This window comes from Coregonus lavaretus, assembly GCF_964263955.1.
Source record: "Coregonus lavaretus genome assembly, chromosome: 1".
NCBI lineage: Eukaryota > Metazoa > Chordata > Actinopteri > Salmoniformes > Salmonidae > Coregonus > Coregonus lavaretus.
The window spans coordinates 74,066,161-74,091,992 of NC_139988.1; the positions used below are offsets into that span (position 1 = coordinate 74,066,161).

Genomic DNA, 25,832 nt, shown 5'->3' on the forward strand with positions numbered 1-25,832 from the left:
CTTGGGAAGTCCTGATTACTGGCAACATTGTTCAAGACTATTTATCTTCAGAATAAATTAAACCTAAGCACAGATTTAACTATTTGACAATCATTCTGTACAACTGAAATTAGGTATTTCCCACAGAGAATCTACTGTGGCAATTTACACTACACATTTTATGAATGTAAAGCTTGTGTTGGTTTACTTACTTTTCATTTCCAATTCAGGTAATCCATTAATAAAAACTTGGCTTAATACAGTATGGTCATTTCTTATCAAAAGGGGAAAATGAAGTATTCCTGAACTGCCCACATATACAGGGTCCCACTTACCTTAAAATTCTCATCACATTTTATGACTTTACTTATAATGTTTTGGGACACCGTCCTGATGACTGGTAAACAAATGTCCTGAAAACATCTTGAAAACGTCCTGACATGGTCCTGGAAACTGACAGGGAACTAGACAAAGGTCCCTGAGAGAATGTTCCCAGAGGACCATCATGTGACGTCCTAATCACTAATAAAATGACGGATCCTTAGGACGTCCCCTGTTTGCTGGGGAGCTAGTTAGACAACGTTAGCTATCATGGATTTTAGCTAGCCAGGTCATATTGATACATTGAAAGCTAGCTAGATACATCTTATCAAATGTGTCTTTAAAATATGTATACAGTGGAGAGAACAAGTATTTGATACACTGCCGATTTTGCAGTTTTTCCTACTTACAAAGCATGTAGAGGTCTGTATTTTTTTATCATAGGTACACTTCAACTGCGAGAGACGGAATCTAAAACAAAAATCCAGAAAATCACATTGTATGATTTTTAAGTAATTAATTTGCATTTTATTGCATGACATAAGTATTTAATACATCAGAAAAGCAGAACTTAATATTTGGTACAGAAACCTTTGTTTGCAATTACAGAGATCATACGTTTCCTGTAGGTCTTGACCAGGTTTGCACACACTGCAGCAGGGATTTTGGCCCACTCCTCCATACAGACCTTCTCCAGATCCTTCAGGTTTTGGGGCTGTCGCTGGGCAATACAGACTTTCAGCTCCCTCCAAAGATTTTCTATTGGGTTCAGGTCTGGAGACTGGCTAGTCCACTCCAGGACCTTGAGATGCTTCTTACGGAGCTACTCCTTAGTTGCTCTGGCTGTGTGTTTCGGGTCGTTGTCATGCTGAAAGACCCAGCCACGACCCATCTTCAATGCTCTTACTGAGGGAAGGAGGTTGTTGGCCAAGATCTCGCGATACATGGCCCCATCCATCCTCCCCTCAATACGGTGCAGTCGTCCTGTCCCCAAAGAATGATGTTTCCACCTCCATGCTTCACGGTTGGGATGGTGTTCTTGGGGTTGTACTCATCCTTCTTCTTCCTCCAAACACGGCGAGTGGAGTTTAGACCAAAAAGCTCTATTTTTGTCTCATCAGACCACATGACCTTCTCCCATTCTTCCTCTGGATCATCCAGATGGTCATTGGCAAACTTCAGATGTGCCTGGACATGCGCTGGCTTGAGCAGGGGGACCTTGCGTGCGCTGCAGGATTTTAATCCATGACGGCGTAGTGTGTTACTAATGGTTTTCTTTGAGACTGTGGTCCCAGCTCTCTTCAGGTCATTGACCAGGTCCTGCCGTGTAGTTCTGGGCTGATCCCTCACCTTCCTCATGATCATTGATGCCCCACGAGGTGAGATCTTGCATGGAGCCCCAGACCGAGGGGGATTGACCGTCATCTTGAACTTCTTCCATTTTCTAATAATTGCGCCAACAGTTGTTGCCTTCTCACCAAGCTGCTTGCCTATTGTCCTGTAGCCCATCCCAGCCTTGTGCAGGTCTACAATGTTATCCCTGATGTCCATACACAGCTCTCTGGTCTTGGCCATTGTGGAGAGGTTGAGTCTGTTTGATTGAGTGTGTGGACAGGTGTCTTTTATACAGGTAACGAGTTCAAACAGGTGCAGTTAATACAGGTAATGAGTGGAGAACAGGAGGGCTTCTTAAAGAAAAACTAACAAGTCTGTGAGAGCCGGAATTCTTACTGGTTGGTAGGTGATCAAATACTTATGTCATGCAATAAAATGCAAATTAATGACTTAAAAATCATACAATGTGATTTTCTGGATTTTTGGTTTAGATTCCGTCTCTCACAGTTCAAGTGTACCTATGATAAAAATTACAGACCTATACATGCTTTGTAAGTAGGAAAACCTGCAAAATCGGCAGTGTATCAAATACTTGTTCTCCCCACTGTATATATATTAGCTAGCTAGCTAGTAGCCGATGCCATGGTAAGCAAGGTACGAATTTAGCTAGCTAGCTTGCCTATTCATTGAGTTAACGAATTATGATGGTAACCGTTTAGCTAGGTAACAAGCTAAAAACTTGGCTAGCTAACTAGCAAGCGAAAATAATTGGCAAGCTGGCACTATCACTATGGGGTAATGGAAAGTGAATTAAAATCGTTCTTCATCATTTTGTTAGCTAGTTATCTAGTTGTGATCATGTAGTCATCAGCAAGGACTTCTACAAATTCTAGTTAGCTAGCAACATTTGTCCAGCTAGCTGTGTTAGCTACTTTGGCTAATTCATAAGCAACAACATGTCATCCTTTCTAAATTCTAGAGGCAATGGATATGCAATTAGAGCTGTGCCCGTCAAGGCCAGCCCGACCTGACTTGAATTTAAATGCCAATGGAAACAAGGCTTAAAATATTATTTGGAGATACCTGAGTAAGAGAACAGTCCCCTTAGATCCCACGGTCAAGTCTGGTAGAGAGTCCGAACTCATGTCCAGAGAAGTCTGGCTGATGGACAGTCCAAAATACTTTAATCCAGACTGTACATCCGAGCCTGAAATTCTCTATCAAGAGATGGAAAGGAAGAGGAAAAGATACAGGTATCTTGATAGAATTTTCAATTACACCTTCAATCATCTCTCCTGTGTTTCTCTAGTGAATTTACACTTTAGTTTAAAGAATGGAAACAATATCTTTCTCTCTTTATGCTCATATCCTCCACCCTCATTCGATTTCATTCTTTCTCCCACATACCTGAGATTTGATTTTGCTGATTCCACTACTTGTCCCATGGAATATGTAGACACTTCCTTGACCATCGTTCTCTAGAGGTGCTCCGACAGCTAAATCGTTAAATCCATCCACATTCAGGTCAGGCAGTGGGGCAAGAGAAGTTCCAAACCTGCCCATCTGTCCTGCATCCCCCTCCAGTGTCATCTCAGCAACTAATTGACAGGCCACCCCAGACTGGGAGAAAAACAGGCAATCAATAAAAGCGATCAGGCTGAAACATGTTTTAATCACATTTGTGGTCCGATTAGTCAAATTTGAGGTGAGTCAAAAATATCTACCAATTACCCTGTCGTTGATGGTACAGACATATACCCTGCCCTCTCTGTCTCTGTCTGTGAACATCGGAGCAGATATGAGGACTAGGTCGCTATATGAGTCTTTATTCACGTCCATCGCACAGACCTCTGCCCCAAAATAAGCGCCAATCTGAACGAATGAGAGAATCACAATTACAATTATTTCTCAATTAATTAAATCATGCACTGACATACATGCCCATATTATTGGTGCCATTCCAATGTCAGGCTTTGCAGCAGTGTTTGGTCAAAAAGTCAAAACATCCTGGGCCATGAACCTACCCAGACTTGGGGGATAGTGGAATTTTTCTGAGATACATTAATAAAACAATGGTTAACTGCGAACTTAATAATACACTGAACAAAAATATTAACGCAACATGCAACAATTTCAACATTTTTACTGAGTTACAGTTCATATAAGGAAATCAGTCAATTGATATAAATTCATTAGGGCCTAATCTATGGATTTCACATGACTGGGCAAGGGTGCAGCCATGGGTGGGCCTAATACGCCCACCCACTTGGGAGCCAGGCCCAACCACAATTACTTTCTCCCAACAAAAGGGCTTTATTACAGACAGAAATACTCCTCAGCACCCGCACCCTTCCCCCTCAGACGATCCTGCAGGTGAAGAAGCCGGATGTGGAGGTGCTGGGCTGGTGTGGTTACACGTGGTCTGCGGTTGTGAGGCCGGTTGGACGTACTGCCAAATTCTCTAAAATGACATTGGAGGCTTATGGTAGAGAAAGTAACATTCTATTCCTTGGCAACAGCTCTGGTGGACATTTCTGCAGTCAGCATGCCAATTTCACGCTCCCTCAAAACGTAAGACATCTGTGGCAAAAGTGCACATTTTAGAGTGGCCTTTTATTGTCCCCAGCACAAGGTTCACCTGTTTAATGTTCATGTTGTTTAATCATTGCTTCTTGGCAAAGGAGAAATGCTCACTAACAGGAATGTAAACACATTTGTGCACAGAATTAGAGAGAAATAAGCTTTTTGTGGGTATGGAACATTCCTGGGATATTTTATTTCAGCTCATGAATCATGTGACCAACACTTTGCATGTTGCATTTATATTTTTGTTCAGTATAATAATAATAATAATAATAATAATAATAATAATAATAATAATAATAATAATAATAATACTTTGGGGATGCTTATATTTGTCCTGTTACACAGAAGTGTGTAATGCAAATGTGTTTTTTAAGACCTTACATGGTTAACACCTTCTCACAAAGCAACTGTTTTGACTATGCAAAATTTGTTGACACTTGTTTCAAGTTTTAATGTCACATGCACAAGTACAGTGAAATGCCTTTCTTGCAAACTCAAAACCCAACAATGCAATAATCAATAACAATGTATTAACTCCCGAGTGGCACAGTGGTCTAAGGCACTGCATCGCTGTGCCACTAGAGATCCTGGTTTGAATCCAGGCTCTGTCGTAGCTGGCCACGACCGAGAAACCCATGGGGCGGCACACAATTGGTCCAGGGTAGGGGAGGGAATGTCCGGCAGGGATGTAGCTCAGTTGGTAGAGCATGGTGTTTGCAATGACAGGGTTGTGGGTTCGATTCCCACAGGGGGCCAGTATATATAAATAATAATGTATTCACTTGCTAACTGTAAGTCGCTCTAGATAAGAGCGTCTGCTAAAATGTAAATGTATTACTTAAACACACATAAGAAAAGGAAACATGATGAAGATGGTGGCCTTGCGCCTAGCTCTTAGGAAACTTTGCAGTATTTTGTTTTTTTTATGTATAATCTTTTTACATTATTAGCTCAGAAATTGTTTTGCATCTTTACATACAGCCGGGAAAAACTATTGGATATCAAAGCGGCGGTAACTCACCAGCATTACGACCAGGAATACGACTTTCCCGAAGCAGATCCTTTGTTTGCTCTCCCCAGGGCAACTGAACTGATTCCAGCGGCTGACCCAAAACATCGCCGGCGGAGGAGAGGCACTTGGAACGGCCTGCTGGTCCGACTTAGGAGGCGCGCAGACCACCCACCGCTTCCAAGTATTCTACTCGCTAATGTTCAATCTTTGATTAACAAAGTCGATAACCTACGGGCAATGATTTATTTCCAGAGAGACATCAAGGCCTCTAACATACTCTGTATCACGGAAACATGGCTCTCTTGGGATATTCTGTCGAAATCGGTCCAGCCAGATGTGTTCTCAGTTCATCGCGCGGAAAGGAATAAATATAAATAAATAAGCAGAAGGGCGGAGGTGTGTGTTTCATGATTAATGACTCGTGGTGTAATTGTAGTAACATAGAGGAACTCGAGTCCTTCTGTTCACCCGACCTAGAATATCTCACAATTAAATGCCGACAGTATTATCTCCCAAGAGAATTTTCTTCGGTTATAGTCACGGCCGTATATCCCCCTTCAAGCCGATACCACGACGGCCCTCAAAGAACTTCACTGGACCTTATGCAAACTGGAAACCACATATCCTGAGGCTGCATTTATTGTAGCTGGGGATTTTAACAAAGCAAATTTGAGGACTAGGTTGCCGAAGTTCTATCAACATATTGACTGTTGTACTTGCGCTGCTAAAATCCTCGACCATTGCTATTCAAACTTCCGGGATGGTTATAAGGCCCTCCCCAGCCCTCCTTTTGGCAAATCTGACCACAACTCCATTTTGCTTCTCCCTTCCTATAGGCAGAAACTCAAACGGGAAGTACCCGTTTTAAGGACTATTCAACGCTGGTCTTACCAATCGGAATCCACACTTCAAGATTGTTTTGATCACGCGGACTGGGATATGTTCCGGGTAGCTTCCGAAAATAATTTTGACATATACACTGAAACGGTGACTGAGTTTATCAGGAAGTGTATAGGTGATGTTGTGCCCACTGTGACTATTTCAACCTACCCTAACCAGAAACCGTGGATAGATGGCAGCATTCGCGCAAATCTGAAAGCGCGAACCACCGCATTCAACCATGGCAAGGTGACTAGGAATATGGCAGAATACAAACAGTGTAGCTACTCACTCCGCAAGGCAATTAAACTGGCAAAACATCAGTATAGAGACAAAATGAAGTCGCAATTCAACGGCTCAGACACGAGACGTATGTGGCGGGGTCTACAGACAATCACGGACTACAAAAAGAAAACCAGCCACGTCGCTGACACCGACGTCTCGCTTCCAGACAAGCAAAACACCTTCTTCACCCACTTTGAGGATAACACAGTGCCACTGACGAGGCCCACTACCAAGGACTGTGGCCTCTCCTTCTCCGTGGCCGACATGATTAAGACATTTAAGCATGTTAACCCCCACAAGGCTGCCGGCCCAGACGGCATCCCTAGCCGCGTCCTCAGAGCATGCGCAGACCAGCTGGCTTGTGTGTTCATGGACATATTCAATCTCTCCCTTTCCCAGTCTGTTGTTCCCACATGCTTAAAGATGGCCACCATTGTTCCTGTACACAAGAAAGCAAAGGTAACTGAACAAAATGACTATCGCCCTGTAGCACTCACCTCTGTCATCATGAAGTGCTTTGAGAGACTAGTCAAGGATCATATCACCTCTACTTTACCTGTCACCGTAGACCCACTTCAATTTGCTTACCGCCCCAATAAATCCACAGACGATGCAATTGCCATCATACTGCACACTGCCCTATCCCATCTGTACAAGAGGAATACCTATCTAAGAATGCTGTTCATACAGGGAGGAGGTGAGGGCTCTGGGAGTGTGGTGCCAGGAAAATAACCTCTCACTCAGCATCAACAAAACAAAGGAGATGATCGTGGACTTCAGGAAACAGCAGAGGGTGCACCCCACTATCCATATCGACGGGACCGCAGTGGAGAAGGTGGAAAGCTTCAAGTTCCTTGGCATACACATCACTGACAAACTGAAATGGTCCACCCACGCAGACAGTGTGGTGAAAAATGCACCACAGAGCCTCTTCAACCTCAGGAGGCTGAATAAATGTGTCTTATCACATAAAACCCTCACAAACTTTTACAGATGGACAATTGAGAGCATTCTGTCGGGCTGTATCACCGCCTGGTACGGCAACTGCACCGCCCACAACCACAGGGCTCTCCAGAGGGTGGTGCGGTCTGCCGAACGCATCACCGTGGGCAAACTACCCGCCCTCCAAGACACATACAGCACCCGATGTCACAGGAAGGCCAAAAAGATCATCAAGGACATCAACCACCCGAGCCACTGCCTGTTCACCCCGCTATCATCTAGAAGGCGAGGTCAGTACAGGTGCATCAAAGCTGGGACAGAGAGAATGAAAAACAGCTTCTATCTCAAGGCCATCAGACTGTTAAATAGCCATCACTAGCACATTAGAGGCTGACACTAGTCACTTTAATAATGTTTACATATCTTGCACTACTCATCTCATATGTATATACTGCATTCTATTCTATAATATTATTATGTATCTTAGTCCATGCCGCTCTGTCATTGCTTGTCCATATATGTATATATTCTTAAATCCCATTCCTTACTAGTTTTGTGTGTATTGGGTATATGTTGTGAAATTGTTAGATATTACTGCACTGTGGAGCTAGAAGCACAAGCATTTCGCTACACCCGCTATAACATCTGCTAAACACGGGTATGTGACAAATAAAGTTTGATTGTGTGGTCCTCTGTAGCTCAATTGGTAGAGCATGGCGCTTGTAACGCCAGGGTAGTTGGTTCGATCCCCAGGACCACCCATACGTGAAAATGTATGCACACATGACTGTAAGTCGCTTTGGATAAAAGCGTCTGCTAAATGGCATAATATATTATTATTTTATTTGATGAAAAACACAATAAAGTAATACAGTTCCTTGCAAAAGTATTCACCCCCCTTGGCATTTTTCATATTTTGTTGCATTACAACCTCTAATTTAAATTGATTTTTATTTGGATTTTATGTAATGGACATACACAAAATAGTCCAAATTCGTGAATTGAAATGAAAAACATAACTTGTTTCAAAAAATTATACAAATAAATAACGGAAAAGTGGTGCGTACAGTGAGGGAAAAAAGTATTTGATCCCCTGCTGATTTTGTACGTTTGCCCACTGACAAAGAAATGATCAGTCTATAATTTTAATGGTAGGTTTATTTGAACAGTGAGAGACAGAATAACAACAAAAAAATGCAGAAAAACGCATGCCAAAAATGTTATAAATTGATTAGCATTTTAATGAGGGAAATAACTATTTGACCACCTCTCAATCAGAAAGCGCTCCTAATCTCAGCTTGTTACCTTTATAAAAGACATCTGTCCACAGAAGCAATCAATCAATCAGATTCCAAACTCTCCACCATGGCCAAGACCAAAGAGCTCTCCAAGGATGTCAGGGACAATATTGTAGACCTACACAAGGCTGGAATGGGCTACAAGACCCTCGCCAAGCAGCTTGTTGAGAAGGTGACAACAGTTGGTGTGATTATTCGCTAATGGAAGAAACAAAAAATAACTGTCAATCTCCCTCGGCCTGGGGCTCCATGCAAGATCTCACCACGTGGAGTTGCAATGATCATGAGAACAATGAGGAATCAGCCCAGAACTACACGGGAGGATCTTGTCAATGATCTCAAGACAGCTGGGACCATAGTCACCAAAAAAACAATTGGTAACACACTACGCCGTGAAGGACTGAAATCCTGCAGCGCCCGCAAGGTCTCCTTGCTCAAGAAAGCACATATACATGCCCGTCTGAAGTTTGCCAATCAACATCTGAATGATTCAGAGGTGAACTGGGTGAAAGTGTTGTTGTCAGATGAGACCAAAATCGAGCTCTTTGCCATCAACTCAACTCGCCGTGTTTGGAGGAGGAGGAATGCTGCCTATGACCCCAAGAACATCATCCCCACCGTCAAACATGGAGGTGGAAACATTATGCTTTGGGGGTGTTTTTCTGCTAAGGGGACAGGACAACTTCACCGCATCACAGGGACGATGGACGGGGCCATGTACCGTCAAAATTTGGGTGAGAACCTCCTTCCCTCAGCCAGGGCATTGAAAATGGGTAGTGGATGGGTATTCCAGCATGACAAAGACCCAAAACACACGGCAAGGCAACAAAGGAGTGGCTCAAGAAGAAGCACATTAAGGTCCTGGAGTGGCCTAGCCAATCTCTGGACCTTAATCCCATAGAAAATCTGTGGAGGGAGCTGAAGGTTCGAGTTGACAAACGTCAGCCTCGAAACCTGAATGACTTGGAGAAGATCTGCAAAGAGTGTGTGCAAACCTGGTGGACAACTACAAGAAACGCCTGAACTCTGTAATTGTCAACAATGGTTTTGCCACCAAGTACTAAGTCATGTTTTGCAGAGGGGTGAAATACTTATATCCCTCATTAAAATGCAAATCAATTTATAACATTTTTGGCATGCGTTTTTCTTGATTTTTTTGTTGTTATTCTGTCTCTCACTGTTCAAATAAACCTACCATTAAAATTATAGACTGATCATTTCTTTGTCAGTGGGCAAACGTACAAAATCAGCAGGGGATCAAATACTTTTTTTCCCTCACTGTATGTATTCACCCCTTTTGCTATGAAGCCCCTAAATAAGATCTTGTGCAACCAATTACCTTCAGAAGTCACATAATTAGATACATAAAGTCCACCTGTGTGCAATCTAGGTGTCACATGATCTGTCACATGATCTCAGTACATATATACCTGTTCTGAAAGGCCCCAGAGTCTGCAACACCACTAAGCAAGGGGTACCACCAAGCAAGCGGCACCATGAAGACCAAGGAGCTCTCCAAACAGTTGTGGAGAAGTACAGATCAGGGTTGCGTTATAAAAAAATATCAGAAACTTTGAACATCCCACGGAGCACCATTAAATCCATTATTAAAAAATTGAAAGAATATGGCACCACAACAAACCTGCCAAGGGAGGGCCGCCCACCAAAACTCATGGACCAGGCAAGGAGGGCATTAATCAGAGAGGCAACAAAGACACCAAAGATAACCCTGAAGGACCTGCAAAGCTCCACAGCGGAGATTGGAGTATCTGTACATATGACCACTTTAAGACGTACACTCCACAGAGCTGGGCTTTACGGAAGAGTGGCCAGAAAAAAAGCAATTGCTTAAAGAAAAAATAAGCAAACACGTTTGGTGTCCGCCTAAATGCATGTGGGAGACTCCCAAACAAACACTAAAATTGAGCTTTTTGGCCATCAATGAAAACGTATATCTGGCGCAAACCCAACACCTCTCATCACCCCGAGAATACCATCGGTAGGGATTGGGAAACTGGTCAGAATGGAAGGAATGATGGATGGTGCTAAATACAGGGAAATTCTTGAGGGAAACCTGTTTCAGCCTTCCAGACATTTGAGACTGGGACGGAGGTTCACCTTCCAGCAGGACAATGACCCTAGGCATACTGCTAAAGCAACACTCGAGTGGTTTAAGGGGAAACATTTAAATGTCTTGGAATGGCCTAGTCAAAGCCCAGATCTCAATCCAATTGAGAATCTGTGGTATGACTTAAAGATTGTTGTACACTGGAGCAGTTTTGGGGCAAAAATCCCAATGGCTAGATGTGGCAAGCTTATAGAGACATACACCAAGAGACTTGCAGCTGTAATTGCTGCAAAAGGAGGCTCTACAAAGTAATGACTTTGGGGGGGTTAATAGTTATGCACGCTCAAGTTCTGTTTTTTTGTCTTATTTTTGTCTATTTTTTTATTTGTTTCACAATAAAAAATATTTTGCATCTTCAAAGTGGTAGGCATGTTGTGTAAATCAAATGATACAACCCCCCAAAAATCTATTTTAATTCCAGGTTGTAAGGCAACAAAATAGGAAAAATGCCAAGGGGGGTGAATCCTTTCGCAAGCCACTGTAAGCAAGCATACTTTATACAGGAAATATTTAAAAAGTCAGATCCAATACCATATTCACGTGTGCAGGGATACGTGACGGAGGTACACTACCAGTCAAAAGTTTGGACACACCTACTCAAGGATTTTTCTTTATTTTTACTATTTTTTACATTGTAAAATAATAGTGAAGACATCAAAACTATGAAATAACACATATGGAATCATGTAGTAACCAAAAAAGTGTTAAACAAATCAAAATATATTTTAGATTTGAGATTCTTCAAATAGCCACCTTGATTGCTGCCTTGATGACAGCTTTGCACTCTTGGCATTCTCTCAACCAGCTTCACCTGGATTGCTTTTCCAACAGTCTTGAAGGATTTCCAACATATGCTGAGCACTTGTTGGCTGCTTTTCCTTCACTCTGCAGTCCAACTCATCCCAAACCATCTCAATAGGTTAGAGGTTGGGTGATTGTGGTGGCCAGGTCATCTGATGCAGCACTCCATCACTTTCCTTCTTGGTAAAATAGCCCTTACACAGCCTGGAGGTGTGTTGGGTCATTGTCCTGTTGAAAAACAAATGATAGTCCCACTAAGCGCAAAGCAGATGGGATGGCATATCGCTGCAGAATGCTGTGGTAGCCATGCTGGTTAAGTGTACCTTGAATTCTAAATAGATCACAGACAGTGTAACCAGCAAAGCACCCCCACACCATCACACCTCCTCCTCCATGCTTCACTGTGGGAACTACACATGCAGAGATCATCCGTTCACCTACACTGCGTCTCACAAAGACACGGCGGTTGAAACCACAAATCTCAAATTTGGACTCCAGACCAAAGAACAGATTTCCACCGGTCTAATGTCCATTGCTCATATTTCTTGGACCAAGCGGGTCTCTTCTTATTATTGGTGTCCTTTAGTAGTGGTTTCTTTGCAGCAATTTGACCATGAAGGCCTGATTCACGCAGTCTCCTCTGAACAGTTGATGTTGAGATGTGTCTGTTACTTGAACTCTGTGAAGCATTTATTTGGGCTGCAATTTCTGAGGCTGGTAACTCTAATGAACTTATCCTCTGCAGCAGAGGTAACTCTGGGTCTTCCTTTCCTGTGGCGGTCCTCATGAGAGCCAGTTTCATCATAGCGCTTGATGGTTTTTGCGACTGCACTTGAAGAAACGTTCAAAGTTCTTGAAATGTTCCTACTTTGTCACAACTGATTGGCTCAACGCATTAAAAAGGAAAGAAATTCCACAAATTAACTTTTAAGAAGGCACACCTATTAATTGAAATGCATTCCAGGTGACTACCTCATGAATCTGATTGAGAGAATGTGAAGAGTGTGCAAAGCCGTCATCAAGGCAAAGGGTGTCTACATCAAGAAATTCAAAAATAAAATATTTTTTGATTTGTTTATCACTTTGTTGGTTACTACATGATTCCATATGTGTTATTTAATAGTTTTGATGTTTCACTACTATTCTACAATGTAGAAAATAGTAGAAATTAAGAAAACCCCTTAAATGAGTAGGTGTGGCCAAACTTTTGACTGGTACTGCATTCGGAAAGTATTCAGACCCCTTGACTTTTTCCTCATTTTGTTATATTACAGCACTACTCTAGCGTGGATTAAATAGTTTTTTCCCCCTCAAAAACAGTTTTTTAAAGAAATGTTTGCAAATGTATTAAAAAGAAAAAACAGAATAATTAATTTACATAAGATTTCAGACCCTTTTCTCAGTACTTTGTTGAAGCAACTTTGGCAGCGATTACAGCCTCAAGTCTTCTTGGGTATGACGCTACAAGCTTGGTACACCTGTATTTGGGGAGTTGGATGGGGAGAGTTGCTGCACAGCTATTTCCAGGTCTCTCCAGAGATGTTCGATCAGGTTCAAGTCCGGGGTCTGGCCATGGTCATTCATTCAGAGACTTGTCCCGAAGCCACTCCTGCGTTGTCTTCGCTGTGTCCTTAGGGTCGTTGTCCTGTTGGAAGATGAACCTTCACCCCAGTCTGAGGTCCTGAGCTCTCTGGAGCAGGTTTTCATCAAGGATCTCTCTGTACTTTGCTCCGTTCATCTTTCCCTCAACCCTGACTAGTCTCCCAGTCCCTGCCGCTGAAAAACATTCCCACAGCATGATGCTGCCACCACCATCCTTCACCTTAGGGATGGTGCCATGTTTCCTCCAGACGTTCAATCTTTGTTTCATCAGACCAGAAAATCCTGTTTCTCATGGTCTGGGAGTCTTTAGGTGAATTGTGGCAAACTCCAAGCGGGCTGTCATGTGCCTTTTACTGAGGAGTGGCTTCCTTCTGGCCACTCTACCTTAAAGGCCTGAATGATGGAGTACTGCAGAGATGGTTGACCTTCTGGAAGGTTCTCCCATCTCCACAGAGGAACTCTGGATTTCTGTCAGTGTGACCATCGGGTTCTTGGTCACCTCCCTAACCAAGACCCTTCTCCCCTGATTGCTCAGTTTGGCTGGGCGGCAGCTCTAGGAAGAGTCTTGGTAGGTACAAACTTATTGCATTTAAGAATGATGGAGGCCACTGTATTCTTGGGGACCTTCAATGCTGCAGAAATGTTTTGGTACCTTTCCCCAGATCTGTGCCTCGACACAATCCTGTCTCGGAGCTCTACGGACAATGCTTTCGACCTCATGGTTTGGTTTTGCTTTGACATGCATTGTCAACTGTGGGACCTTATATAGACAGATGTGTGCCTTTCCAAATCATGTCCAATCAATTTAAGTTACCACAGGTGGACTCCAATCAAGTTTTAGAAACATCTCAAGGATGATCAATGGAAACAGGATGCACCTTCGCTCAATTTCGAGTCTCATAGCAAAGGGTCTGAATACTAATGTAAATAAGATTTTTTTGTTTTACACATTTCTAAAAACCTGTTTTTGCTCTGACTGCATGTTCAGTGCTGGTTGTGTTACTATTGGTTAGTCACCAGGATCGGCTCGTAACACCAGCCACAATAAAAGGCAAAATAAATCTGACACGGGCAGAACTTTTTCGGAGCCTATGACCGCACCTAGTGGTACTTAATCGGCAGTCCTATACCCTGTCACACTGAACTGTCTCTTGATATGGTTTAGGCATTGTTGTAGACATACAGTGGGGAGAACAAGTACTTGATACACTGCCGATTTTGCAGGTTTTCCTACTTACAAAGCATGTAGAGGTCTGTAATTTTTATCATAGGTACACTTCAACTGTGAGAGACGGAATCTAGAACAAAAATCCAGAAAATCACATTGTATGATTTTTAAGTAATTAATTTGCATTTTATTGCATGACATAAGTATTTGATACATCAGAAAAGCAGAACTTAATATTTGGTACAAAAACCTTTGTTTGCAATTACAGAGATCATACGTTTCCTGTAGGTCTTGACCAAGTTTGCACACACTGCAGCAGGGATTTTGGCCCACTCCTCCATACAGACCTTCTCCAGATCCTTCAGGTTCCGGGCTGTCGCTGGGCAATACAGACTTTCAGCTCCCTCCAAAGATTTTCTATTGGGTTCAGGTCTGGAGACTGGCTAGGCCACTCCAAGACCTTGAGATGCTTCTTACGGAGCCACTCCTTAGTTGCCCTGGCTGTGTGTTTCGGGTCGTTGTCATGCTGGAAGACCCAGCCACGACCCATCTTCAATGCTCTTACTGAGGGAAGGAGGTTGTTGGCCAAGATCTCGCGATACATGGCCCCATCCATCCTCCCCTCAATACGGTGCAGTCGTCCTGTCCCCTTTCCACCTTCATGCTTCACGGTTGGGATGGTGTTCTTGGGGTTGTACTCATCCTTCTTCTTCCTCCAAACACGGCGAGTGGAGTTTAGACCAAAAAGCTCTATTTTTGTCTCATCAGACCACATGACCTTCTCCCATTCCTCCTCTGGATCATCCAGATGGTCATTGGCAAACTTCAGACGGGCCTGGACTTGGGCTGGCTTGAGCAGGGGCACCTTGCATGCGCTGCAGGATTTTAATCTATGGCGGCGTAGTGTGTTAGTAATGGTTTTCTTTGAGACTGTGGTCCCAGCTCTCTTCAGGTCATTGACCAGGTCCTGCCATGTAGTTCTGGGCTGATCCCTCACCTTCCTCATGATCATTGATGCCCCACAAGGTGAGATCTTGCATGGAGCCCCAGACCGAGGTTGATTGACCGTCATCTTGAACTTCTTCCATTTTCAAAAAATTGCGCCAACAGTTGTTGCCTTCTCACCAAGGTGCTTGCCTATTGTTCTGTAGCCCATCCCAGCCTTTTGCAGGTCTACAATTTTATCCCTGATGTCCTTACACAGCTCTCTGGTCTTGGCCATTGTGGAGAGGTTGGAGTCTGTTTGATTGAGTGTGTGGACAGGTGTCTTTTATACAGGTAACGAGTTCAAACAGGTTCAGTTACTACAGGTAATGAGTGGAGAACAGGAGGGCTTCTTAAAGAAAAACGAACAGGTCTGTGAGAGCCGGAATTCTTACTGGTTGGTAGGTGATCAAATACTTATGTCATGCAATAAAATGCAAATTAATTACCTAAAAATCATACAATGTGATTTTCTGGATTTTTGTTTTAGATTCCGTCTCTCACAGTTGAAGTGTACCTATGATAAAAATTACAGACCTCTACATGCTTTGTAAGTAGGAAAACCTGCAAAATCGGCAGTGTATCAAATACTTGTTCTCCCCACTGTAGAACATCATATTGTTGTCGTTTTTCTATAAAAAGGTGTGATTTTGAGGGTGAAAATCTGAAAAAAATACAGGAAAACATAGCAATTTTCACACAGGGCACCTTTCCTTCGCTAGGAGGGCCATTTGGGCATTTCTTTTGCAAAATTAGAGTACACCCAGTTCTCCAGGCACCACTACACCACTGCCCATGGGAAAATGTCTCAACCATTTACCGTGGCTTGTGGCAATAGGCTAGGTTGCTCATTCTCACCACTATTAGGTCATCGAGTCCAATTGTTAGTTTTTTGGTCATTTGGGCCAGTTAGCTTTCACATTACCAAATCTCAAACAAACTAAAATGTTGTTCAAAATGTGTTCATGCAAAGTATTAATTTATTGGACAACAATTCTCAGGTGAATCCATAATCTATAATAATCATGTAGCATCACTCTGTGTTGTAATTTTCATTTTCATGTTGCTATCTGGTTCAGGATTCACCCGTAGATGTGCTGCTACCCACACAATGTTTTGGAGAAGGAAAGTTATGATATTCAACATTATTCAACATTATTTTCAGTCAACAACAATCTCATTGTTTCAGTTGTGTACAAACCTGTCCCGAAAATTCTATCGGCTTGTCTGTGTCTCTGGACGGAAACACCACCACTCGTCCAGTGTGTTTAAATCTCGGAGCACCTAAAATGGTAAACTGGCGAGTGTGTGTCCTAGCAACTGCCATGGAGTACCCTAAGGTGGGAAATTCACAGGGTCAGAGCCAATCATAAGAGTGTATTTTTAGGTGTTTTTCTGTAGATTTTCTCACCCATATAACTATCTGGTTCCATGTTCTGACTCTGTTGTGGTGTAGGATTTAAAGTGCTCCCTGTGTATTCCTGGTAAGCCCCCCTCCATTGGAAGGCTCCAACAGATCCCATCTGGAATCCTCCCTGGCAACGATGGGCAAATGTACTACTCATTGAAGACTATAATATTATTTTACTTATATTACATGCAATTATTTTTGAATTAGTGACCAGAAAACAGGATTAGTGCCTGGCATGCAAGCCAAGCCAGTCAATAAGAAAGCATGCAGGACTTAAGCCATTTGTGGACAAGGGAGTATTTCCTACCCCAGGCATGTATGCTGCACTGAATCCCTCCTGGGCCATTTCCATCTTAATAGATTCCCCAGCAGTCTGAGATCCTGCAATACCAAAGAAAGACAGAAAAACTAGTCAACAAACATGGCAGTCTGAGATATCACATTCACGTAAGTGGTTTAACAGTGTGAGATGCACTGATTCCTATCAACATTCACATGCGTGAGTATTATGCAGTATGTCCTGTAGGTTACATATTATGTTATTGAAAATAATCAACTAATGAAGAGGTAGACACATACAAGCATTAGCAGGACAGATATTCAAGATGGGTAAACACCTCATTCACACTAGACTGGGTTGACAGACAAATCAAGAAAAGTAACCATACCTTCAATAGGAAAAATGCTGCTCTGTAATGTATCCTTGATTTGGTCAAGTGCTTGGAAGCTGCCCACTTGAAACATGTGGTTGCTTGGTGGAGAGGAGGCAATTTTTTCTAACTCCCTTCTTGCTGTGTACAAAGAAAAGGCTGTGCCCACCTGAGGAAATCCAGAAATAGACACTGGTACTTAAAGTCCCTGTGCATTCAAAATCATAGTTTCTGAGTAGTGGCATTATATATGAATGAACAAAAAATCCAAATACTGTGATTTTAAGTCTATGAAGTCTATTTCAATGTAATAAAAAGGTGACTGCACAGGACAACTAAGTTGTCATGTAAAACTATGTTATCGTGACCTGTGACACAAAAACTCAAATACAAAAGAAGCATTGATCAATTCATCATTTCTTTTTTTTTTAAGAATAAGTATATTATTTTGCATAATATGGTGTACAAAAACAACACAGTGACGCAAACATCTTACCCCGATGGCAAATCGAATAATGTTTTTGGTTTCAGCCTCAGAGGCTGCATTCTCCAGTTGCCGTTCGTCATTTGATTGTCCGTCTGTAATGACTATCAAGATCTTCTTCGCCTTTGGTCTGGATCCTCCACTCGTTGAAAATACATTTCGGCTTTTTGATCAGAAAAGGTTGTAGATTAGCTTTTTAACATGTTTTCTTGTAATATACTGTATGATGACTCTATGAGGAAATATACTGTACTATGTCCATATAAATATTATGCACTTACACAACTTTTTTTATGGCTGCTGCCGTGTAAGTCCCTCCACCTAGTTGATTAATACTATTAACTTGATTTTCCCAAATTCTGACATCAAAACCATTTAAGTCAAAATGTATAGTGCATTCTTTTGAATATTGGGCAACTGCAAACTGTAAAAAGAAAGAGAACAGGGTCTTAATTCACAAACATACAGTCATTACCAAAATTATTGACACCCTTGATAAAGATGAGCAAAAAATACTGTATAAAATAAATAATAGAAATACTGAGCTATATTGTATGCTCAGAGAAATAAATAAAACATATTATTTTATACTTTATACTTTATACTTATACAATTGCTCAGAAAAAAATATTTTGTTAAACAAGTAATCTTTATTTTCTCAAAAAGATAGAGGTCATGATTTTTGCCACCCCTGTTTTCAATACTCCGGCACCCTCCCCTTGCGAGGATAATGGCACTGAGCATTTTTCGAAAATATTTTATGAGATTTCAGAACAGATTGGGAGGGATCTTAAATCATTCTTATGTACAGAATATTTCCAGATCCTTGTAAAATCCTTTGTCTACGCTTATGGACTTCCCTCTTCAATTCAAATCACAGGTTTTCAATGGGGTTCAAGTCTGGAGACAGAGATGGCCATTGTAAAATTTAGATTTTGTGGTCAATTAACCATTTCTTTGTGGATTTGATATGTGCTTGGGGTTATGGTCTTGCTGGAAGATCCACTTGTGGCCAAGTTACAGCCTCCTGGAAGAGGCAACCAGGTTTTTGGCTATAATGTCCTGGTACTGGGTAAAGTTCAATTGTATTAGTATAATATAATTTACCTTTTTGTTTTGGCATACAATATAGCTCACTCTTTGTATTATTTATTTTATAGTATTTTTTGCTCATCTTTATCAAGGGTGCCAATTTTGGTCGTGACTGTATCTATCAGTATAATGGAGACACTCAAAATACCAACAAGAAGCTTAGTCATATGAATATTTCAGTGACATTTTTATTGTTGATCTCGTCTACATAAACTAATAACTACATGTGGCATATTTGAGTAAATATTGTCATGTTGAGCAATATCAGGGTTGGGGTCAATTCTAATTGAAGCCACTCAATTCAGAGTGATTTGAATAAAACAAAAGGATGATAAATAGCTCCTCCTTTTCAGTTTATTGAGAAATCATTGAAAATATTATATTTTTTTCCCGACCTCAACCCTGATCACCAATGATATTTTGAGTATTCACCAAAGAATGCAATTAAAACAGTGCAGCTTTTAGCTCTTCTTTCTATAATAACATGTAAAAGTAGTTCTTACCTTAGTATCCCTTCCCAAAAATTCCCTGATCAGATTTTTCACGAAGGCTTTCATTTGGTTAAAATCCGTTCTGATAACACTTCCTGATCCATCCAATAGAAAGGCTATGTCTGTTTGTCCAGGGCATTCTGGTCAAAATGTACAGAAAACAAGCAAAAGAGAGCAAAAATAATGTGAAGTCAAATGGTAGAGACCCCCACCGTAAGTGCTTAATGTAAATGCTTAAATGCAATGTAATATTAAGGCATTGCGTTTGTCATTGTCACATTGCAATTGAGCATTTAAGCATTGTATTTATCATTTTTGCATTCCAATTTAGCATTTAAGCATTGCATTTGAAGAATTGGCGCTGATAACCCGCCATAATTATGTGGCATGCTGTGGCGGGACGCACACAAAAAAGACAGCATCTGTACCACAATAGGTCTATTTTATTTTTATATATTTGAGATTTGAAAGTCTGTTTATGAAAGCTATGTTTACTCAACCAACCCTACTACCTTATTACAACCTTGGATTACCTTCCAGAAATGAAGGCACAGGTTGTCTCACATTAAGACTTGGGTCAATTTCAAAGCACATCCCATTGTAGGTGGTGATGGTTTTACACTCTCTTGGGATGGTTGGCCCGCATACCTATAAGGAACATAAGGTGGGAAGATGATGAACAATATGATAATAATCATGAAAAGCAATGCACCAATGTTATTATCAATATGGCTAAGAAGTGAACACACATTCCACTCACCATTGTCTTTAGTGACACTGGATCCATTGTCATTGACAAACCAAGAGACATATTGGTCCCATGACTGGGCACTTTAAAACACAACAGGGGAGAATTTGAGGTATAAACATCTGGATTACTGAAATATAGTATTTTAGATGTGTATTTGTATTATTAGATTCCCCCCCCCCCCCCAAAAATAAATAAATAAAAACAATATTATTCGATTTTCTTGTTAGAGATTAGTCAAGTATCATCTCTCAACTCATCTCTTATTCTACAGAAGTCTATCGTCGTTGTCAGATGAAAATCTCATATCTCCAAAAGAGAAACTCTTCAGGAAATGGAAAAAAAAACTGCCATATTTTAGTGTTAACGAACATACAATTATGAAACTTCAAAAGCTATTTTGATTACATTTTCTTGGTCCTAGAGTCATATAATGTTTATAGTACATTGAGGGAAGTGACTCCTTTCAATACATGGAAAGAAAATTAGGAAAATTAGCAACAATAGAATTACAAGGTTTTCATCCGACAGCACAGGTAGGCTCAACAGTAATCAAGAAATGTCCCATTGCTAATGAACATGCATATTTGCGTAATATATTCTACCATACATACCTTGTATTAACAATGGTGTGCAAGATGATTTTCCGACCAGATATTGGTAAACTTTTCCCCTCTCATTTTCCTCATACTGCTCTAGGGGGGCACTTATGAGCAAGCTTGTGAGAGAGGTCAGAGGTATGTTTATGTTATATTAATTTACCAACATTTATGAAATGTCTGTAGTAGACTAAAATACAACACCAAAAACTATAAAACCAAGTTCAGATACATACGACAGGACGAGACATTTTTATGCAGATTTAGAACTAAGTTTACTTGATCTGAACGGTCTAGTTTTAGAACGTCTCAGGTCGGCTGCTGGAGTTTCCAAGATTCAACATGTCAAATCTTGAGCTAAAGTTTTGCGATGAGACTGATCCGTTTAGCCAATCAGAGAACAATGTGCCAACATTCTGTTTTAGCCAAGCAGCTGGCTAACTAGCCAAGCAGATGGCTAGCTAGCTATTTTGCTGCAGCTATAGCTAGCCTTGCTTAGCCTTGCTAATATTTCTCTGACAAGTCACACATTTTGGCCTGTTTCTGGTGCATGTATTTCATGATACTCGTTTGCTACAACACCTTGCTACAACAAGTGGCAACTTTGTTTCAAAGTTTCATCACGTCATTGTAAAGAGGCACCGTTACCATGGAAACGGTCTCAACTACACGTCTCATCTGTTTGATCTGAATGCCCGGTCTTCAGTCAGCTGTTCTACAACACAACATAGATGCGGTAAAGAGGTCAATGGAACTCGACCAAAACAATGGAAATGCCATGGAAACGAGTGGGGGAAAGATGCCGTGGGGGAAAGATCCCGAATCTCCTCATTGCCACCCAGCAAAATGTGTCTACATTTAGGCTATTATTTATATGTGTATTTCACACTATGTTGAGGTAAAAATCAGGGTATAATGGTTGTATGGATGTCAACCCCAATACATGTCGAGATGTCCAAGTTGTTGATGAATATCACAAGTGGCCAGCGTAGGGTTCTTCTTTTGCAGCTGTAGCCAGTCACCAGCTTGTCTAAATTGTCCACCCCTCCTTTTGTGGCATTGTAATCCATTATGATGTCTGGTTTTTGATGTTCCTGGCCACAGATTCTCCCATCCCTATGCAGCATACTCATGAGTACCACATTTTTGCCTTTCTTTGGCACGTAGGACACTAGGGACGTGTTGGCCGTGAACACAAACTTAGAGGAATTGATAGGCCTGTTCCGTGTATTCAACAGCTGAGGTGGGAGCTCTGGTTTGTTTTTTCATACTGTTCCTACCATCGTCAGCTTCCTCTTGAGGAGCTCCTGTCCCAGCTTGTGCGAAGTAAAAAAGTTATTGCATGTGATGTTGTGGCCACGGAGTCCCTGTGTCATGTCTAGGACAACCCATCTCAGGGGCTCCTCCATCTGGCTTCCCAGTATACACTTGCAAGTTCCCCGCATATGATGAAGCAGCATCACAGGCAGCCCAGATCTTGATTCCATTATTTGTGGGTTTAGACGGTATGTACTGCCTGAAGGGGCAGCGGCCCCTAAATGGCATAAGCTGCTCATCAACAGTAACGTTGGGCCCAGGGTTGTGAAACAAGGCAAGGCGGTCCAGAGACATGATCCTCATATTCTGAAAATTCTTCATCTTCCAAAGTGGAAGACGCTTCTTCCACACTAGCTTCTCTCTCTGCAAAAAAAATGTCTAAGGCCCTCTGAGCAGAGATTTTTTTTGCCAAACTGATTGATTGTGGTAAAGAGCCACACATGCAAAGCTATATATTTGTTGTGTCCCTCCCCCAATTTGCACCTGGCTGGGGTAGAGTGTGGGAAAATACTGCATTTTTACAATATATCGAAATAATGTATTGAAATAATGTATTGTAATAACATTGTGCAGGTTCCCGCAAGACATTGTGTAGTTTCACACACTACAAAGGGTAAAGAGTGCGAGAAAAGTGGGAGACAGGCAGGGAGACAGACAGGTTCTTGGTGCTATGTTGAAACAGCAGGCCTAGGGAGGAGGAAGACAGAGTGAAGGCACACAGCAAACCTTTTTGTTTCATTTTTACTTGTTTTCACCTACACACTTTTCCACACTTTTATTACCCTTGGGTCCAGTGGACCCGAACACCACATATGTAATATAAATGAAAATATGTTATTTTACACGTTCTTCACAGAAAATGAGCCAAGGCCAATGAGTCTCAGGTTGAAAAAAGTATTAATTGTATAATTTTTATTTTAGTAAACATTGAAAATGGGTCCCACAGACCCGAACACCACACAAGAGTTAAGTGACCACATTGTGGGCCTGTTACAATACATTAATCATGGCGGAATATCCACTTTGTTAGATAAGATTTGTTGAATGTGCGCCAATCCGGAGTCCTTTTTCTATCCCCCACGGTCTGCATTCCATTGCATCTATTTTAAAACTGACTAGTTTTGTCTTATCTTGTCTTATGTTGGCTGTTGTATCTGAACTGGGCTAGGTAGTTTGATTTATCAGAAGGGTTCATATTTACATTTGAAATTAAGACAAAAGCTTAACTATTACTTTTATATCTTACTAGTTTGGTTCATCAGAAGGGTTCTTTTTTATGTACGTTTGAAATTAAGAAAAAAAGCATAACTATTACTTTTGTATCTTACAATTAAAAAAAGTATTCAAATACCTTTGTACTAAAAAGCCCAAGCAAACATGTGAAAGGTCCAATCCAGCCATTTTCTTCCCTCAATATCAAATCATTTCTGGGTAACATTTAAGTACCTTACTGTGATTGTTTTCAAGAATAATATTTTTGAAAAAAAAGCTTCTTAGCCAAAAGCAATTTCTCAAGCCAAAATGTTGCTAGGACTGTCTGGGAGTGGTCTGAGTTAGGAGGGGAAAACTGAAAACTAGCTGTTATTAGCAGAGAGGTTTGGAACGCTCTTTCTTATTGGTCTTTTACCCAAAAATCCATCCCACCAAAACAGGCTGAAATTTCAGACAGCCTTTTCAAACAGCTCTTACACTAAAAGGGCATCATAATTTTCACAATTTCACAGTATTATTCCAACATCATAGTGTAGAAATATACACTCACAGACAGTTTATTAGGTACACCCATCTAGATCCGGGTCGGACTCCCCTTTGCCTTCAGAACAGCCTGATTTCTTCAGGCATGAAACGTTCAATAGGTATCAAGGGACCTAACGTGTGCCAAGAAAACATTCCCCACACCATTACACCACTGTGGCGATAGACTCATTCTGCTTACGCCAAAATCCTGACTCTGCCATCAACATGACGCAACAGGAACCGGGATTCGTCGGACCAGGCAATGTTTTTCCACTCCTCAATTGTCCAGTGTTGGTGATCGCGTGCCCACTAGCTCCACTTCTTGTTTTTAGCTATGTGGTCATCTGCTGCAATAGCCCATCCATGACAAGGACCGACAAGTTGTGAGTTCTGAGATGCAGTTCTGCACACCACTGTTGTACTGCGCTGTTATTTGCCTGTTTGTGGCCCTCCTGTTAGCTTGCGTGATTCTTGCCATTCTCCTTCAACCTCTCATCAATTAGCTGTTTTTTCCCACAGGACTGCCGCTGACTGGATGTTTTTTTGTTTGTCACACCGTTCTCGCTAAATCCTAGACACTGTTGTGCGAAAAAAGCACAGGAGGCTGGACGTTTCTGAGATACTTGAACCGGTACGCCTGGCATCGACGATCATACCATGCTCAAAGTCGCTTAGGTCACTTGATTTGCCCATTCTAACGTTCAATCGAACAGTAACTGAGTACCTCGATGCCTGTCTGCCTGCTTTATATAGCAAGCCTCTACAAACCTAATAAACTGTCCACTGAGGAAAAATCACATAATAAAAATTTAAAAAGTCTAACCAAGTCACTAGGCTTACCTCCATGAGTTCTATGCTTTCTCTTACCTTGTTTGGCTCTTCTGTACCACCTTGTACCCAAACCCAGCAGCAGCAGGTTTGCTGACGTACATCCAAGCATCAGGGTCAATGTTAAAAGCCAAAGCACCTTGAGGCACTAAGCGGAGGAGAAAATATACCAGAAACAGCATTACCACAACCCAAACATTCCACTTTTTCTTTCAAAACATGCATGAGAATGTATTGAAGAGTGTAAGATATTGAAACAGTTTTGATGTTTTGTGAGTGTGATGACAGGTCTCGATTAAATGTAAATCCTCAACTTATGTCCTCATGCTGTCTGACTCAGTGTTACATGCAAAATGTAAGAGACAAAACTAGTAACATACCATTTGTGCATGTATGTCTCACAGTGTTGTAGTACGAGTCTGGTCTCAAGACCACATATCGAGTGTCTTGGTCATGTCTTGGTGTCGGATACATTTTTACTCAGTCTTAAATCGGTCTTGGACAGTGAGGACCAATGTTCCCTCTAATTTTTTTTGGCACTGAGCAAATTTCAGGTCTGCTGAGCGCAAACTTGAACGTTATGAAAATTCTGTGCAATTTCTGGCATGTGTTTATTGTGAACAATGAGGCTATACCCACTTTAAGTTACAGTTATAACAGTGGCCAAGTAGTCTACTGTGGCTTTCTGATCATAATGTAGGCCTATCAGAATGGTCTATCATCAAAATCAATGGAGAAAATGCATCCAGTAACATTTTAACATGGAAATAGCTGTTCTATCATTCAGCCTACAGTAGCAGCCAATGTGTGGTGTTCATTGTAGGCCTACATTCCGTGAGACTGTTTATCCACTTGTCCTTCAGACAAGGAGGTGACTGAAAAGGTGTTGTTTGATGCAAGAAACCACTTTACAAAATAAACTTCATTATTATTCCCATCCCATTATTACAGAGAATCAGACAAATTATGCTACCCTCTGCCTATTGGCTACTTAGCTTATTCAAGCCTTTCTCAAAATACAACACTGCCTCTTTAAGACAGAAAAAAATGCTCTTTACCTTTTCAAAGATGGCTAGAAATGCATACGTTTTGTGCTCTTATAATAAGCAACCACTCCCCCATTGCTGACTAGAAATTAGCTATAACTGGGCTAAT

At 41.4% G+C, this 25,832-nt stretch overlaps 1 protein-coding gene across 1 annotated transcript in view; it reads right to left on the minus strand.

Moving 5' to 3' along the window:
• LOC311129575 (integrin alpha-M-like) overlaps window positions 1-25,832 on the minus strand; it is an 83,225-nt gene that overhangs the window by 49,141 nt on the left and 8,252 nt on the right. Inside the window, exons 2-15 of the mRNA XM_084161915.1 lie at window positions 24,717-24,825; window positions 20,811-20,914; window positions 20,209-20,279; window positions 19,982-20,096; window positions 19,461-19,588; window positions 18,147-18,289; window positions 17,878-18,028; window positions 17,400-17,550; window positions 17,039-17,112; window positions 16,732-16,855; window positions 16,522-16,655; window positions 3,367-3,507; window positions 3,043-3,255; window positions 2,719-2,852 (exon numbers count right to left, since the gene is read on the minus strand). Coding sequence (XP_084018041.1) covers window positions 2,719-2,852; window positions 3,043-3,255; window positions 3,367-3,507; window positions 16,522-16,655; window positions 16,732-16,855; window positions 17,039-17,112; window positions 17,400-17,550; window positions 17,878-18,028; window positions 18,147-18,289; window positions 19,461-19,588; window positions 19,982-20,096; window positions 20,209-20,279; window positions 20,811-20,914; window positions 24,717-24,825 — 1,792 coding nt within the window. The remainder of the gene's footprint in view (window positions 1-2,718; window positions 2,853-3,042; window positions 3,256-3,366; window positions 3,508-16,521; window positions 16,656-16,731; window positions 16,856-17,038; window positions 17,113-17,399; window positions 17,551-17,877; window positions 18,029-18,146; window positions 18,290-19,460; window positions 19,589-19,981; window positions 20,097-20,208; window positions 20,280-20,810; window positions 20,915-24,716; window positions 24,826-25,832) is intronic.